General features: G+C 44.1%; 1 protein-coding gene across 4 annotated transcripts in view; it reads left to right on the top strand.

Moving 5' to 3' along the window:
• The window catches only part of htra1b (HtrA serine peptidase 1b), a 43216-nt gene that overhangs the window by 10687 nt on the left and 15938 nt on the right, over positions 1-16591 (top strand). For all 4 annotated transcript variants that reach the window (XM_084162467.1, XM_084162465.1, XM_084162468.1 and 1 more), the window contains exons 2-3: positions 3018-3117; positions 8545-8749. In XM_084162467.1, coding sequence (XP_084018593.1) covers positions 3018-3117; positions 8545-8749 — 305 coding nt within the window. The remainder of the gene's footprint in view (positions 1-3017; positions 3118-8544; positions 8750-16591) is intronic.

The following is a 16591-nucleotide window of genomic DNA, read 5'->3' as shown; positions in this document are numbered from 1 at the left end:
ACGCTGCCCACATTCGCCTCCAGTGCGCCGTGCGTCGTCAGAAGGCGAAAGCTGACCGCCACCACAGGGAGGCCCCGGTTTTCGTACCGGGGGATCGGGTCTGGCTCTCGACCCGGAATCTACCCCTCCGCCTGCCCTGCCGGAAGCTGAGCCCGCGGTTTGTGGGGCCGTTTAAAGTCCTGAGGAGGATAAACGAGGTTACATACAGGTTGTTACTCCCCCCGATTACCGTATTAACCCCTCATTTCATGTGTCTCTCCTCAGGCCGGTGGTAGCTGGTCCGCACCTGGTTCCTCCACCTCCTCTGGACATCAAGGGGGCCCCGGCGTACTCGGTCCGTTCCATACTGGATTCGAGGGGTCGGGTGGGGGGCCTTCAGTATCTCGTGGAGTGGGAGGGGTACGGAACGGTGCTGGGTCCCAAGGAGGGACATCCTCGATCCCTCCCTGTTGAGGGATTTCCACCGTCGTCATCCGACTCACCCTGCTCTGCGTCCTCCTGGCCATCCCCGATTCCGGGGTCGGTGCACTGCTGGAGCCGCGCGTCAAGAGGGGGGGGGGGGGGGTGGTACTGACTTCCGCCGAGGCTGCCTCCCCTCCTTGTTCAGGCAGGTTTCGGCATTCGTCGTCACCTGCTTACTAGCTACTGCCGATCCCATTATCATCACTCCACTTGTCATGTCTTGTCTTGTCAATCACACACACCTGGTGCTCATTCCCCTAATTAGTATGTGTATAAGTGTTCCCCGTGTCTTTGTGAGTGATTGTTTAGTGTGAGAGCGAGTAGCTCGGTTGAGCTACTCTTCCATTTGTATTTGCCAAGGTGGAATATTTTCCCTTGTTATAGTTTCGTTTTCACGCTGGGTGCGTTTTATATATGTAAACGGAAATAGCTCTGGAAAAGTGTTTTCCCTCCTGCGCCTGACTCCTTCATTCACACCTCGTCACAATTTGAGGTGACAGACAATGACACATGGACAGACAGTGACATTCAATACAGCCTTGCACACTCTTGCCTGCATCTAGCTGATATAGGGTGTAATCATTAGTGCAACAGTTGCAAACGAGAGTTTCTATTGGACAAATTCAGGCATGTTTATCCCCGTTTTGTTCCGTTTGCTTCCGTTTTAAGAAACGTTTTTCAAAAGAATCGGCGGAATGAATACACCCCTGATCACGCGTAAACACAGTTCACTTTCATAGCAGCCACGTTGTATTCCTTCTCGCATCTATGCGCTCTCCTCTTCTCACCTCTTCCCTTCGCTTGTGGACTTCAATGCACAACACATCAGCTGTATGTGACCAGGCTAAAAAAATTCCAAGCCAAACCACTACACACAGCCTACATCGTTGTCACCATAATAGCTAAAGTAACGTCATAAGTCAGCATAGCTAATAGAACTAACACGTTAGTAAAACCGCTACAATCATGCAGTAACGTTAGTGTACAGTCAGTAAGCAGTTACACCGGCAGGCCCCGGTGGCAATAAATTAGTCAAACCAAAAGCTTAGCTTGACTTGGAAGAGTTCCAGTGTTGTGTTGGAAAGTCATAGCCAGCTAACATAACATCCCTCTGTTTGAGCAGGGTGTTTCAGTAGGCTAAACTAGCTAGCTGCATTTGCTAGCTAAGTGAAACTGAAAGTGAAAAGAAATGACAATCTCTCTCTCTATTTCTCTCTTGCTTCTCTTTCATTTTGGAAGAAATTTAATTTCTTAACTGTTCAACTTCTGTCTTTCTCTCTCTTTGAATCAACTACTCACCACATTTTATGCACTGCTAGCTAGCTGTAGCTTATGCTTTCAGTACTAGATTAATTCTCTGATCCTTTGTTTGGATAGACAACATGTCAGTTCATGCTGCAAGAGCTCTGATAGGTTGGAGGACGTCCTCCGGAAGTTGTCATAATTACTGTGTAAGTCTATGGAAGGGGTTGAGAACCATAAGCCTCCTAGGTTTTGTATTGAAGTCAATGTACCCAGAGGAGGACAGAAGCTAACTGTCCTCTGGCCACACCATGGTGCTACCCTACAGAGTGCTGTTGAGGCTACTGTAGACATTCTTTGCAAAATAGTGTGTTTTAATCAATTATTTGGTGACATGTGAATATATTTAGTATAGTTTTATCTAAAAAGTATAGCTTTTGTAATGTTTAAAAAATATATATTTTGATAATTCACTGAGGAGGATGGTCCTCCCCTTCCTCCTCTGAGGAGCCTCCACTGGTCTCATTGTGAATGTCCCTGTTGTTGTGGTTGGGGTGATTGGGAGGGCTCAACCCAGCCCAGTTCAGCAGCCCATCTGCAGTGCATTATTGTTGGAATGTAAGATAAAAGGGGGAAACACCAGTGATTTTTTTTGTTGCCTATCATAGGTTGTGTGAGACCAAACCACACCAAATAGGGGTTTTATAAGAACTATTTTTTCAGGAGATGGAGGATAGGCCTAGGGATATTCTTTGATTGGACCGACACAGACCCAAAGGGAGGAGGTGAAGGCGTAATTGCACATGTTTTGCACGCACTGCAGCTGTTCCGGAACCAAAGGTTGCGCAAGGTAAAATAAAGTGTTATAAAACTTCAGATTTGAGTCACTTCCTGAGTTTTATAAGCTCAGTGAGGAGATCAGAAGATCTTCAGCTGGACTGACCATGCAGTGCAATACGGAGTCTCAAAGCAGATGTTTCAATTTCCCTTTTTTAGATTCAGCTGAATTCTGTCCCTCGCACTACCCATGTGGATGTTATCAATAGAGAATATTTTGATGTTTATACAGTATAGTGATGATAGGAGGCCCTATGCGCTCTTTAACGGTTATTTATAAGAGTATATATATATATGCACAGCATAGTGCTCAGACTTTGAGCAAACATTTTATACAGATAGATATGCCTACTGGTCCAGTCCAAGCCAAAATAATAATCTCCCCCCCCCCAGAAATATTTGGAAGTATGAGCTATGCTCTCATTTCGCGGCTTGTGGCAAAATATATAACCCTGTATGTGTTTGATGTTTTCCAGGCCAGGAGAATCCAGACAGTCTGCGCCACAGATACAACTTTATCGCTGATGTGGTTGAGAAGATTGCTCCTGCTGTGGTTCATATTGAACTGTACCGAAAGTAAGAACCTCTCTTCTCTGCATCACATTCACACGCACGCACGCACGCACGCACGCACGCACGCACGCACGCACGCACGCACGCACGCACGCACGCACGCACGCACGCACGCACGCACGCACGCACACACACACACACACACACACACACACACACACACACACACACACACACACACACACACACACACACACACACACACACACACACACACACACACACACACACACACACACACACACACACACAGATGCCATGAGAATGGTGCCAGGAAAATAACCTCTCACTCAATGTCAACAAAACAAAGGATGGAAAGCTTCAAGTTCGTCGGCGTACACATCACTGATGATCTGAAATGGTCCACCCACACAGGAGGCTGAAGAAATTTGGCTTGGCCCCTAAAACCCTCACAGACTTTTACAGATGCACAATTGAGAACATCCTGTCGGGCTGTATCACCGCCTGGTATGGCAACTGCACCACCCGCAACCTTAGGGCTCTCCAGAGGGTGATGCAGTCTGCCCAATGCATCACTGGGGGCAAACTACCTGCCCTCCAGGGCACCTATAGCACCCGATGTCACAGGAAGGCCAAAAAGATAATCAAGGACATCAACCACCCGAGCCACGGCCTGTTCACTCCGCTATCATCCAGAAGGCGAGGTCAGTACAGGTGCATCAAAGCTGGGACCGAGAGACTAAAAAACAGCTTCTATCTCAAGGCCATCAGACTGTTAAACAGCCATCACTAGCCGGCTTCCACCCGGTTACGCAACCCTGCACCTTAGAGGCTGCTGCCCTATATACATAGACTTGGAATCACTAGTCACTTTAATAATGTTTACATACTGCTTTACTCATTTCATATGTATATACGGTATTCTATTCTACTTTATTTTAATCTATGCCACTCCGACATTGCTTGTCCTAATATTTATATATTTCTTAATTCCATTTTTTTACTTTTAGATTTGTGTGTATTGTTGTGAATTGTTAGATACTACTGCACTGTTGGAGCTAGAAACACAAGCATTTCGCTACACCCACGTTAACATCTGCTAAATATGTGTATGTGACTAATAAAATGTGATTTGATTTGAGAAACATCCCACATGAAAATATACTATAGTGTATACTGTAATATTTACTGTAGTATACTGTAGTATTTACAGTTTACTATAGTATACATACTGTAGTAAAAAAAAAGAGCAGTATATGCTGTATTATAAAGTGCTCTGAAAAAGTATTTGCCCCCTTTCTAATTTTCTCTACTTTTGCATATTTGTGATACTGAATGTTATCAGATCTTCAACCAAAACCTAATATTAGATAAAGGGAACATAAGTGAACAAATAACACAACAATTACATATTTATTTCATTTATTTCATAAACAAAGTTACGCAACACCCAATTCCCCTGTGTGAAAAAGTAATTGCCCCCTTACACACAATAACTGGTTGTGCCACCTTTAGCTGCAATGACTCCAACCAAATGCTTCCTGTAGTTGTTGATCAGTCTCTCACGTCGCTGTGGAGGAATTTTGGCCCACTCTTCCATTCTTTCAACATCTCAATTTGGATTTTCATGTAGACTTGATTGTGTGTTTTGGATCATTGTCTTGCTGCATGTAGAATTCTCTGATACAGAGCAGAATTCATGGTTCCTTCTATTAAGGCAAGTCATCCAGGTCCTGAGGCAGCAAAGCATCCCCAAACCATCACACCACCACCACCATGCTTGACCTTTGGTATGATGTTCTTACTGTGGAATGCAGTGTTTGGTTTTCGCCAGGCATTACTGGAACCATGTCATCCAAAAAGTTATACTTTTGAATCATCTGTCCATAGAATGTTCTTCCAAGAGTCTTGATGATCATCCAGGTGCTTTTTGGCAAACTTGAGTCAACATTTTGGACGAGATGGGTTCCAGTAATGCCTGGCGAAAACCAAACACTGCATTCCACAGTAAGAACATCATACCAAAGGTCAAGCATGGTGGTGGTGGTGTGATGGTTTGGGGATGCTTTGCTGCCTCAGGACCTGGATGACTTGCCTTAATAGAAGGAACCATGAATTCTGCTCTGTATCAGAGAATTCTACAGGAGAATGTCAGACCATCCGTCTGTGAGCTGAAGCTGAAGCGCAGGTGGGTCATGCAGCAAGACAATGATCCAAAACACACAATCAAGTCTACATGAAAATAGCTAAAAAGCAACAAAAAGTCCAGACCTAATCCCAATTGAGATGTTGTGGCAGGACTTGAAATGAGCAGTTCATGCTTGAAAACCCACACGTCACTGAGTTAAAGCAGTTCTGCATGGAAGAGTGGGCCAAAATTCCTCCACAGCGACGTGAGAGACTGATCAACAACTACAGGAAGCATTTGGTTGGAGTCATTGCAGCTAAAAGTGGCACAACCAGTTATTGAGTTTAAGGGGGCAATTACTTTTTCACACAGGGGAATTGGGTGTTGCATAACTTTGTTTATGAAATAAATATGTAATTGTTGTGTTATTTGCCCACTTATGTTCCCTTTTATCTAATATTAGGTTTTGGTTGAAGATCTGATAACATCCAGGATCACAAATATGCAAAAGTAGAGAAAATTAGAAAGGGGGCAAATACTTTTTTATAGCACTGTATACTGTAGTGTTTTTGCGGACAGTAGTATACTGTAGTATTTACTGTAGTATTTTTGGGGACATTACTGTAGTATTTACTCAAGTGTTTTTGTTTTATTATCTTTGACATAGAAGTGTGACCTTTCTCCTACTGGAGAAATACTAAAAGAGCTAATGTTCCATAACCTGTAGGTAGGTAGGACTGGGTTCTGAATGGAGAGTTCAGAGCTTCTGCACTTTTTCTAGAACCTGTAGGGAACACAAAATATGGTCTATACTTGGTGTGTAGGTTTCTCACTTATCCCACAAATTAGGGTTGTGTTTTTGCGGACTGAAGTGTTTTTGCTGACATTTCTGTGGTATTTACTACAGTGATTTTTTTGTGGATAATACTGTAGTATTTACTATAGTATTCTACAGAATACTACAAAATGCTATATTACGTACTACACATGATCGAGGGATACTACAGTGTGTAGCATATTATTCTACAGTATACTACAGTTTACTACAGAATTCTATAGTAAGTACTGTAGTATTCTAAAGTAAACTGTATCTTTGTACAGTTGAAGTCGGAAGTTTACATACACCTTAGCCAAATACATTTAAACTCAGTTTTTCACAATTCCTGACATTTAATCCTAGTAAAGATTCCCTGTTTTAAGTCAGTTAGGATCACCACTTTATTTTAAGAATGTGAAATTTCAGAATAATAGTAGAGAGAATGATTTATTTCAGCTTTTATTTCTTTCATCACATTCCCAGTGGGTCAGAAGTTTACATACACTCAATTAGCATTTGGTAGCATTGCCTTTAAATTGTGTCAAACGTTTCGGGTAGCCTTCCACAAGCTTCCCACAATAAGTTGGGTGAATTTTGGCTCATTCCTCCTGACAGAGCTGGTATAACTGAGTCAGGTTTGTAGGCCTCCTTGCTCGCACACACTTTTTCAGTTCTGCCCACATATTTTCTATAGGATGGATGTTGGGGCTTTGTGATGGCCACTCCAATACCTTGACTTTGTTGTCCTTAAGCCATTTTGGCACAACTTTGGAAGTATGCTTGGGGTCATTGTCCATTTGGAAGACCCATTTGCGACCAAGCTTTAACTTCCTGACTGATGTCTTGAGATGTTGCTTCAATATATCCACATAATTTTCCTTCCTCGTGATGCCATCTATTTTGTGAAGTGCACCGGTCCTTCCTGCAGCAAAGCACCCCCACAGCATGATGCTGCCACCCCCGTGCTTCACGGTTGGGATGGTGTTCTTTGGCTTGCAAGCCGTCCCCTTTTTCCTCCAAACATAACGATGGTCATTATGGCCAAACAGTTCTATTTTTGTTTCATCAAACCAGAGGACCAAAAAGTACGATCTTTGTCCCCATGTGCAGTTGCAAACCGTAGTCTGGCTTTTTTATGGCGGTTTTGGAGCAGTGGCTTCTTCCTTGCTGAGTGGCCTTTCAGGTTATGTCGATATAGGACTCGTTTTACTGTGGATATAGATACTTTTGTACCTGTTTCCTCCAGCATCTTCACAAGGTCCTTTGCTGTTGTTCTGGGATTTATTTGCACTTTTCGCACCAGAGTACAATAGTACTCTAAGAGACAGAACGCGTCTCCTTCCTGAGCGGTATGACGGCTGTGTGGTCCCATGGTGTTTATTCTTGGGTACTATTGTTTGTACAGATGAACGTGGTACCTTCAGGCGTTTGGAAATTGCTCCCAAGGATGAACCAGACCTGTGGAGGTCTACAGTATTTTTTCTGAGGTCTTGGCTGATTTCTTTTGATTTTCCCATGATGTCAAGCAAAGAGGCACTGAGTTTGAAGGTAGGCCTTGAAATACATCCACAGGTACACCTCCAATTGACACAAATGATGTCAATTAGCCTATCAGAAGCTTCTAAAGCCATGACATCATTTTCTGGAATTTTCCAAGCTGTTTAAAGGCACAGTCAACTTAGTGTATGTAAACTTCTGACCCACTGGAATTTTGATACACTGAATTATAAGTGAAATAATCTGTCTGTAAACAATTGCTGGAAAAATTACTTGTGTCATGCACAAAGTAGATGTCCTAACAGACTTGCCAAAACTATAGTTTGTTAACAAGAAATTTGTGGAGTGGTTGAAAAATTAGTTTTAATGACTCCAACCTAAGTGTATGTAAACTTCCGACTTCAACTGTATGTGGGATGGCCAGGTCTGACAGACCAAGCACACACACACAGGCACACGCACAAACACACACACACTGACCACTGTTGAACAGGTACTGTATCTCATGCTGTTTTTCCCAGTAAAAGTTATGATAAGAAAGTTACCCATTTTTATATAGCGGTTGAGGGAGTGTTAGACAAGTATAGACCTATATTAAACACTGTAGATCTCCCACCAGATCTCCTTTCTTTCACAGCTGTACATAGTTTTCTGCCTGACTCAGGACCTTGTATAAATTGTTTACAAAGTGGATCTTGCTGTTGCTATAAGGACACAAACTCCTCCCCGCCCTCCTGTTGATAAACACATCATCAGGTTATTCGTTCAAGTGATCTTTAAGAGGGGCTTTGGGCTAGATGGTATACAGTATGTAGTCTTCTGCTCATGGACATGTGGATTTACAGATATTGCAGAACATGTACTTTGACAGATTTTCTGAAATTCTTCTAGTACTACGGAACATCACAGAGCTTGGTTGCAGGCACTTCAAACAGTCTTACGTGGAACAGTTTTAGGTGAAAACCAATGAAGGATATTTCCCTGTTTCCGTCTCACCCTCTGTTTCCTGTCTCTGTGCTCTTCCCAGGATGGTGTTCTCTAAGCGGGAGGTGGCAGTGGCCAGCGGCTCTGGCTTCGTGGTGTCGGAGGACGGCCTGATCGTGACCAATGCCCACGTGGTGGCCAATAAGCACCGGGTGAAGGTGGAGCTGAAGAGTGGCGCCACCTTCGACGCCAAGATTAAAGATGTGGACGAGAAGGCCGACATCGCCCTCATCAAGATCGACGTCCCGGTAAGGCCAGTTACCTCTCTCCAAGCCTCTCTTCTTCAGCAATCTCTGAATGCACCGGTGCTTCTGTTTACCTCAACCTCCCTTTTCTCTCTCTCTCTCTCTCTCTCTCTCTCTCTCTCTCTCTCTCTCTCTCTCTCTCTCTGTCTCTCTCTCTCTCTCTCTCTCTCTCTCTCTCTCTCTCTCTCTCTCTCTCTCTCTCTCTCTCTCTCTCTCTCTCTCGCTTACTCTCTGAGATGGTGCCAGAGAACAGGAATGCGATGGAGAGATTTTAACAGTGGCTCTGAATGGTCAAGACAAATAACATCAGTCTTTCACAGATTCTTTCATCTGCCGACACAGACTGGATTCATTTATGGCCGACAAATCCCTGCATGAAAATAGTTTTTCATAACATTCTTGGAGCAGGCTAGGTTTAATTTTAGCACGGTGGGATTGTTGAAATAGGGCGCCTCAGCAACAAACATGATGAATTGTGAAAATGTATATCTGTGAAAATAGTTCAAGAGCAGGAGGCTCTTTTTTTCGGTATGATTTAGATTGAATTTTTAAAAAATCATCTTTGGTTTGTTTTGTTATAATAACTAGGGGTCAAAAATATGTTTTATGTGGCTGCTTCTCCCTGCTATTACCAGAAGAGTAATCACCCTGTTGAGGGTTAGAGCTGTTTGGGTCAAAGAGGAAAATGTTCCTCTTCCAATGAACTAGTCCCAGAAGACTGAAGACTGGAGGAAGTGTGTGTGTGTGTGTGTGTGTGTGTGTGTGTGTGTGTTTGAATGGGTGTATCTGGAGCATAGGGTGTCTAACTCCCCTACACTGGCAGGCTCCTGTGCCACGTTACTGTGTCCTCCCAGACAAGTCTCAGGCTGACTCCTGGATGCTGCTCAATAGCTTGTCACTTTTTATGTGATTTGAAGCTGAAAGTGTCAACATTATAAATCCACTTCTGAAAGGTTTTATTGTTTGTCTCAGAGCATAGACAGTGTACTTTTCTTCCATAATGACTTCAAGTCTATTAAATAGCTTTGAAATGTTCCACTGTTCTCAGTAAACAACAACGTATCTTATTTCTGGATGCCTGTGAGTTCCAGATATCGTCTGACCCTTATAAACTTAAATTGTCGAAAGTCATTAGATCGACAATTACACTGTAATAACCTCACCAAAAACACAAAGAGAACCCTTAGGAGGGAACCCAAGGACTGCCTGACCCCTTCCAGACAGAGTGGCCAAACTCCCTGACCCTGTCCTGGTGTGCGAGGTGGAAAGATTACATTGCTTGGTGTAATGGCGGTTGCAGGTCTGTGCCCACTTGGCCACAGTGGCAGCTAGCGGAGGACCGTCCTCAAAGCCGAGTGGGAGCAACACAGACGTACTCCTGCGAGGCATGTATCTGCGTGTGCCGTGGCTCGCTCGCTGCTCCTGTTTCCATCGCGTCAAAGGACGAGTCTGTGCAGGCTTTGACAGACAGTGAAGAGAAATGGTCTCCTGTTGGCAACAAGGACAGGATTCTGTTTCTTTGTTTCTCTCCCCTGCTCAGTGACTGACTGACTAAATGGATCTGCGTCGTCGTGGTGTTCATCTCCTTTCTTCTCTTTAGTCACACGGCTGCTGAGGCCCACTCCTTCTGAGCATGTGCAAACACAGAGCTGGACCTCTCTCTTGTATAGACTATAATAACAACTAGATGGTTGATGATACAGTAAATAGTAGATGTTGCCATGACTGTATTATAATTATATGGATTGCTTAGGCTATATCCCGTACATGTCTAGGTCTCCATGAACTTTAGAGGAAGCCTGGAAATCCGTGTGAACTAACTGATCCTCTGCGACACAAAGGACAGTCTTCCATTGCATAACTTATTGACAATGATCAAACATGTTTTCTGGAGTGCATTAATATTTCCACTGATGCTATCTGTACACTGTATAATTATGGCCCTTGGGACTTGGCTGAGGAAGTTCACTAATCGTAATGCATGACCACAGTGGGACTGAGGTTGGATAGGCAGGGGCTAAAGCTGATATCAGAGGGGGAAATGTTATAGGCTTATTAGGCTTGTAGAGTACATAGGGCTCTATTTAAACAAACCTAACGCAATGGTAAATCTAAGCGCAGGCTGTAGTGTTATAGGTTCAGAGGTGTGTCAGAAATATTTGTGCTATTTTCACTATCACAATTATCGGCGCACTTGCTGGCGTTGGTGGCGAAAGGGCTGGGTTTGATGTATTAACAAGTTGTGGGTGTGTCAAGGCTTGGCCCCTCACTGGCCAATCAGAACGTGCTCCATGGCGAAAGATGTGGTTGCTTCAGGTTGTGTATTTACGGTATTTTATGTATTGCCTTGGAATCAATTCCTATGTTAGTCCGTTATAGTTTGTTAAATGGTTTACAGAAATGAAATAACAAAATGTAGACCTATCCCATCTTTGCTAAATAAATTAACTTGAACCCATTTGCAGTCCACATTGTTCTAAGTAATTGCATGGCTTCAATAGAATTCACACTGATATAGGGGCTAGGCCTACTGTAAATTGCATTATAGCTGAGCAGGGACATGCCAAACGTTGTCAAAAAGCAAGATTAAATTCATTATTGATGAGGCCTAAAAAGAGAACAAATAATTCTAATCAAATTCTAAACAAAACGAAACAACAACTTGTTTTAAATAGGCTATGTCAAACTTACAGGCACCATAATTTCTGCCCGTGGGCATATAATACACTGCTCAAAAAAATAAAGGGAACACTTAAACAACACATCCTAGATCTGAATGAATTAAATCATATTATTAAATACTTTTTTCTTTACATAGTTGAATGTGCTGACAACAAAATCACACAAAAATTATCAATGAAAATCAAATGTATCAACCCATGGAGGTCTGGATTTGGAGTCACCCTCAAAATTAAAGTGGAAAACCACACTACAGGCTGATCCAACTTTGATGTAATGTCCTTAAAACAAGTCAAAATGAGGCTCAGTAGTGTGTGTGGCCTCCACGTGCCTGTATGACCTCCCTACAACGCCTGGGCATGCTCCTGATGAGGTGGCGGATGGTCTCCTGAGGGATCTCCTCCCAGACCTGGACTAAAGCATCCGCCAACTCCTGGACGGTCTGTGGTGCAACGTGGCGTTAGTGGATGGAGCGAGACATGATGTCACAGATGTGCTCAATTGGATTCAGGTCTGGGGAACGGGCGGGCCAGTCCATAGCATCAATGCCTTCCTCTTGCAGGAACTGCTGACACACTCCAGCCACATGAGGTCTAGCATTGTCTTGCATTAGGAGGAACCCAGGGCCAACCGCACCAGCATATGGTCTCACAAGGGGTCTGAGGAGCTCATCTCGGTACCTAATGGCAGTCAGGCTACCTCTGGCGAGCACATGGAGGGCTGTGCGGCCCCCCAAAGAAATGCCACCCCACACCATGACTGACCCACCGCCAAACCGGTCATGCTGGAGGATGTTGCAGGCAGCAGAACGTTCTCCACGGCGTCTCCAGACTCTGTCACGTCTGTCACATGTGCTCAGTGTGAACCTGCTTTCATCTGTGAAGAGCACAGGGCGCCAGTGGCGAATTTGCCAATCTTGGTGTTCTCTGGCAAATGCCAAACGTCCTGCACGGTGTTGGGCTGTAAGCACAACCCCCACCTGTGGACGTCGGGCCATCATACCACCCTCATGGAGTCTGTTTCTGACCGTTTGAGCAGACACATGCACATTTGTGGCCTGCTGGAGGTCATTTTGCAGGGCTCTGGCAGTGCTCCTCCTGCTCCTCCTTGCACAAAGGCGGAGGTAGCGGTCCTGCTGCTGGGTTGTTGCCCTCCTACGGCCTCCTCCACGTCTCCTGATGTACTGGCCTGTCTCCTGGTAGCGCCTCCATGCTCTGGACACTACGCTGACAGACACAGCAAACCTTCTTGCCACAGCTCGCATTGATGTGCCATCTTGGATGAGCTGCACTACCTGAGCCACTTGTGTGGGTTGTAGACTCCATCTCATGCTACCACTAGAGTGAAAGCACCGCCAGCATTCAAAAGTGACCAAAACATCAGCCAGGAAGCATAGGAACTGAGAAGTGGTCTGTGGTCACCACCTGCGAAACCAGTCCTTTATTGGGGGGTGTCTTGCTAATTGCCTATCATTTCCACCTGTTGTCTATTCCATTTGCACAACAGCATGTGAAATGTATTGTCAATCAGTGTTGCTTCCTAAGTGGACAGTTTGATTTCACAGAAGTGTGATTGACTTGGAGTTACATTGTGTTGTTTAAGTGTTCCCTTTATTTTTTTGAGCAGTGTATTAAAACAACGCAGACTATGGAGGGTTTTACGCACACCAAAACAGGACCTGCATGGGTAAAATAATGTGTGCCTGCCTACAATGCATAGATAAAAAGGGAATGTCAGCTCACTGTTTTACTCTACGGTGATGTAAGATGTATTTCCAAGCGGTCTCAGGAGCCAAACACTTTATCGACAGTCTTAACTAATTTGTGATTGTTATTGGGCAGACAAAAAAAAAAGCCTTCATTGAGAGGAGGCTATGCTTGGTTTTTAATCAAATAAAACGGGGGAAAAAACATTTATTTTTTATGTTTTTAAATACAAAGTATACAGGCACCAAATGCACATTAGGCTACTCTTGTTCAATGTGTATATGGGCAGTGTGTGTCACGGCTGGATAGGCTGCGTTTCCGCTGTCAAAATCCATGCCGTAACCAACTGCGTTACCGCTAAAACCAGCTTTTGGTTGGTCTTAAATATCCCAGCGTTGCCTGAAATTAGCACTTTGGATCATGTTTTTAAGGACACATCACACATATTTTCACCCCGCCCATCTGAGCGCAAGTGAGCTGATATAAGACAGGTAAATTGCCGAATCTGGCGTTAGGGCTGGAAAATGCCAGTGCTCCAGTTTTTACATTACGAAATTGCAAACTAACGTGCGTTTCACTAGAGGCGCCTTAACACCAGCCGAAAATAGATTACATAGACTGTTAAGTGATATATTTGATAGCTGTTGTACTGTTGAAGTTCTTATCGAGGACAAATGCAGTGCATTCGGAAAGAATTCAGACCCCTTGACCTTCTCCACATTTTGTTAGGTTACAGCCTTATTCTAAAATGGACTAAAGAAAAACAATTCCTCATCAATCTGGACACAATACCCCATAATGACAAAGAAAAAACAGGTTTGTAATTTTTTTTGCACATTTATTAAATATAAAAAACACACCATATTTGACCCTTTACTATGAGACTCGAAATTGAGCTCAGGTGCATCCTGTTTCCATTGATCATCCTTGAAATGTTTCTACAACTTGATTGGAGTCCACCTGTGGTACATTCTATTGATTGGACATGATTTGGAAAGGCACACACCTGTCTATATAACGTCCCACAGTTGACAGTGCATGTCAGAGCAAAAACAAATCCATGAGGTTGAAGGAATTGTCCGTAGAGCTCCTAGACAGGATTGTGTCGAGGCACAGATCTGGGGAAGGGTACCAAAACATTTCTGCAGCTTTGATGGTCCCCAAGAACACAGTGGCCTTCATCATTCTTAAATGGAACAAGTTTGGAACCACCAAGACTCTTCCTAGAGCTGGCCGCCCAGCTAAACTGAGCAATCGAGGGAGAAGGGCCTTGGTTAGGGAGGTGACCAAGAACCCGATGGTCACTCTGACAGAGCTCCAGAGTTCCTCTGTGGAGATAGGAGAACCTTCCAGAAGGACAACCATCTCTGCAGCACTCCACCAATCAGGCCTTTATGGTACAGTGGCCAGACGGAAGCCACTCCTCAGTAAAAGGCTCATTGACAGCCCGCTTGGAGTTTGCCAAAAGGCATCTAGATGACTCTCAGACCATGAGAAAAAAGATTATCTGGTCTGATGAAACCAAGATTGAACTCTTTGGCCTGAATGCCAAGCTTCACGTCTGGAGGAAACCTGGCACCGTCCCTACGGTGAAACATGGTGGTGGCCGCATCATGCTGTGGGGATGTTTTTCAGAAGCAGGGACTGGGAGACAAGTCAGGATTGAGGGAAAGATGAACAGAGCAAAGTACAGAGAGATCCTTGATGAAAACCTGCTCCACAGCGCTCAGAATCTCAGACTGGGGCAAAGGTTCACCTTCCAACAGGACAACGACCCTAAGAACACAGCCAAGACAATGCAGGAGTGGCTTCGGGATGAGTCTCTGAATGTCCTTGAGTGGCCCAGCCAGAGCCTGGACTTGAACCCAATCGAACATCTCTGGAGAGACCTGAAAATAGCTGTGCAGCGACACTCCACATCCAACCTGACAGAGCTTGAGAGGATCTGCAGATAAGAATGGGAGAAACTCCCCAAATAATAATAATATGCCATTTAGCAGACGCTTTTATCCAAAGCGACTTACAGTCATGTGTGCATACATTTTTACGTATGGGTGGTCCGGGGATCGAACCCACTACCCTGGCGTTACAAGCGCCATGCTATACCAATTGAGCTACAGAGGACCACCAATACAGGTGTGCCAAGCTTGTAACATCATACCCAAGAAGACTTGAGGCTGTAATCTCTGCCAAAGGTGCTTCAACAAAGTACTGAGTAAAGGGTATATAGAAAACAGTTTTTGCTTTGTCATTATGGGGTATTGTGTGTAGAAAATAAACAGTTTAATCAAATTTAGAATAAGGCTGTAACATAACAAAATGTGGAAAAAGTCAAGGGGTCTGAATACTTTCCGATGCACTGTAGATACTGGTTGGGGAAATGTGTCTATCTTGAAATGTCACTATATGAATACCTATGGATGAGTCACTTCCCAATGCTGTGTACAGTTCTGTCAAACCACAGGAGCGCCATAGTTAATCACAGTCCACACAACAAGAGGAGCCTTTGTTTTTCTGGCTGGGACTCTGTGTTGTTGTGGTGGCTGGGTTTTTATGTGTTTCGTGTTGTGATCTGATGTGCTGTGCCATTGGAAGACAGTTTACACAAACACAGACCTGTCATGTAATATCTCAGTCTTATGCAAGACACCTAAACCAATATTATGCTGTCTTGCTATTATAAAAGATTCCAGTCTTCATGTCTGTGCGGTGTGTTTGTTCAGCAGAAGCTCAGTGGATTCTAGATTTGGTTGCCGTCCAACATGGATTCTATGGGCACAAAGGACCATTGATTCTATTGCCTCAATGCCGTCAAAGCTTGGATGATGGCAAATAACTGTTATTGCATCCATAAGAGTCCATTGTTTACATGCTCATTAATAAAGCATCTACATTGAAAAGTCATTGAATGGGACCTCAGCTGACCTTTTCATTCTCCTGGATCTGTATAGCACAGAACATTTTTCTGGAGCCATGCTTCCTGTATCCAGGAGGATAAGGTCCCCAACTGTGCTATAACCACAATCTGGAAGGCATTACCCCTCATACTGAATTAACTGCCTTGAGATATATTTTACAGTAGTAGTACTGTGATGAGTGTGATTAGAAAGAGTCAGGCGCAGGAGGGTAAATCACCGAATACAGAGTTTATTCCGTCGTACACAGTTGAGCTGGATAGCGACAACAAAATACAGGCATAGGGGAACAATCTACCCCGGCAATACAAGGTATGGGTAGCTCCAACAAAATACAGGCACAGGGGAACAATCTACCCCGGCAATACAAGGTACGAGTAGCTCCACCAAGCTACACTCAACTCACATAAAACAATCACCCACAAGGACAAGGGGGCAGAGGGAACACTTATACACAGACTAATGAGGGGATATGAACCAGGTGTGTGTAATTGACAAGACAAGACAAATGGAATGATGAGATATGGAGCGGCTGTGGTTAGTAA

The sequence above is a fragment of the Coregonus lavaretus genome (genome assembly GCF_964263955.1).
Source record: "Coregonus lavaretus genome assembly, chromosome: 1".
Classification (NCBI taxonomy): domain Eukaryota; kingdom Metazoa; phylum Chordata; class Actinopteri; order Salmoniformes; family Salmonidae; genus Coregonus; species Coregonus lavaretus.
This window is presented reverse-complemented; position numbering and strand designations above follow the sequence as displayed.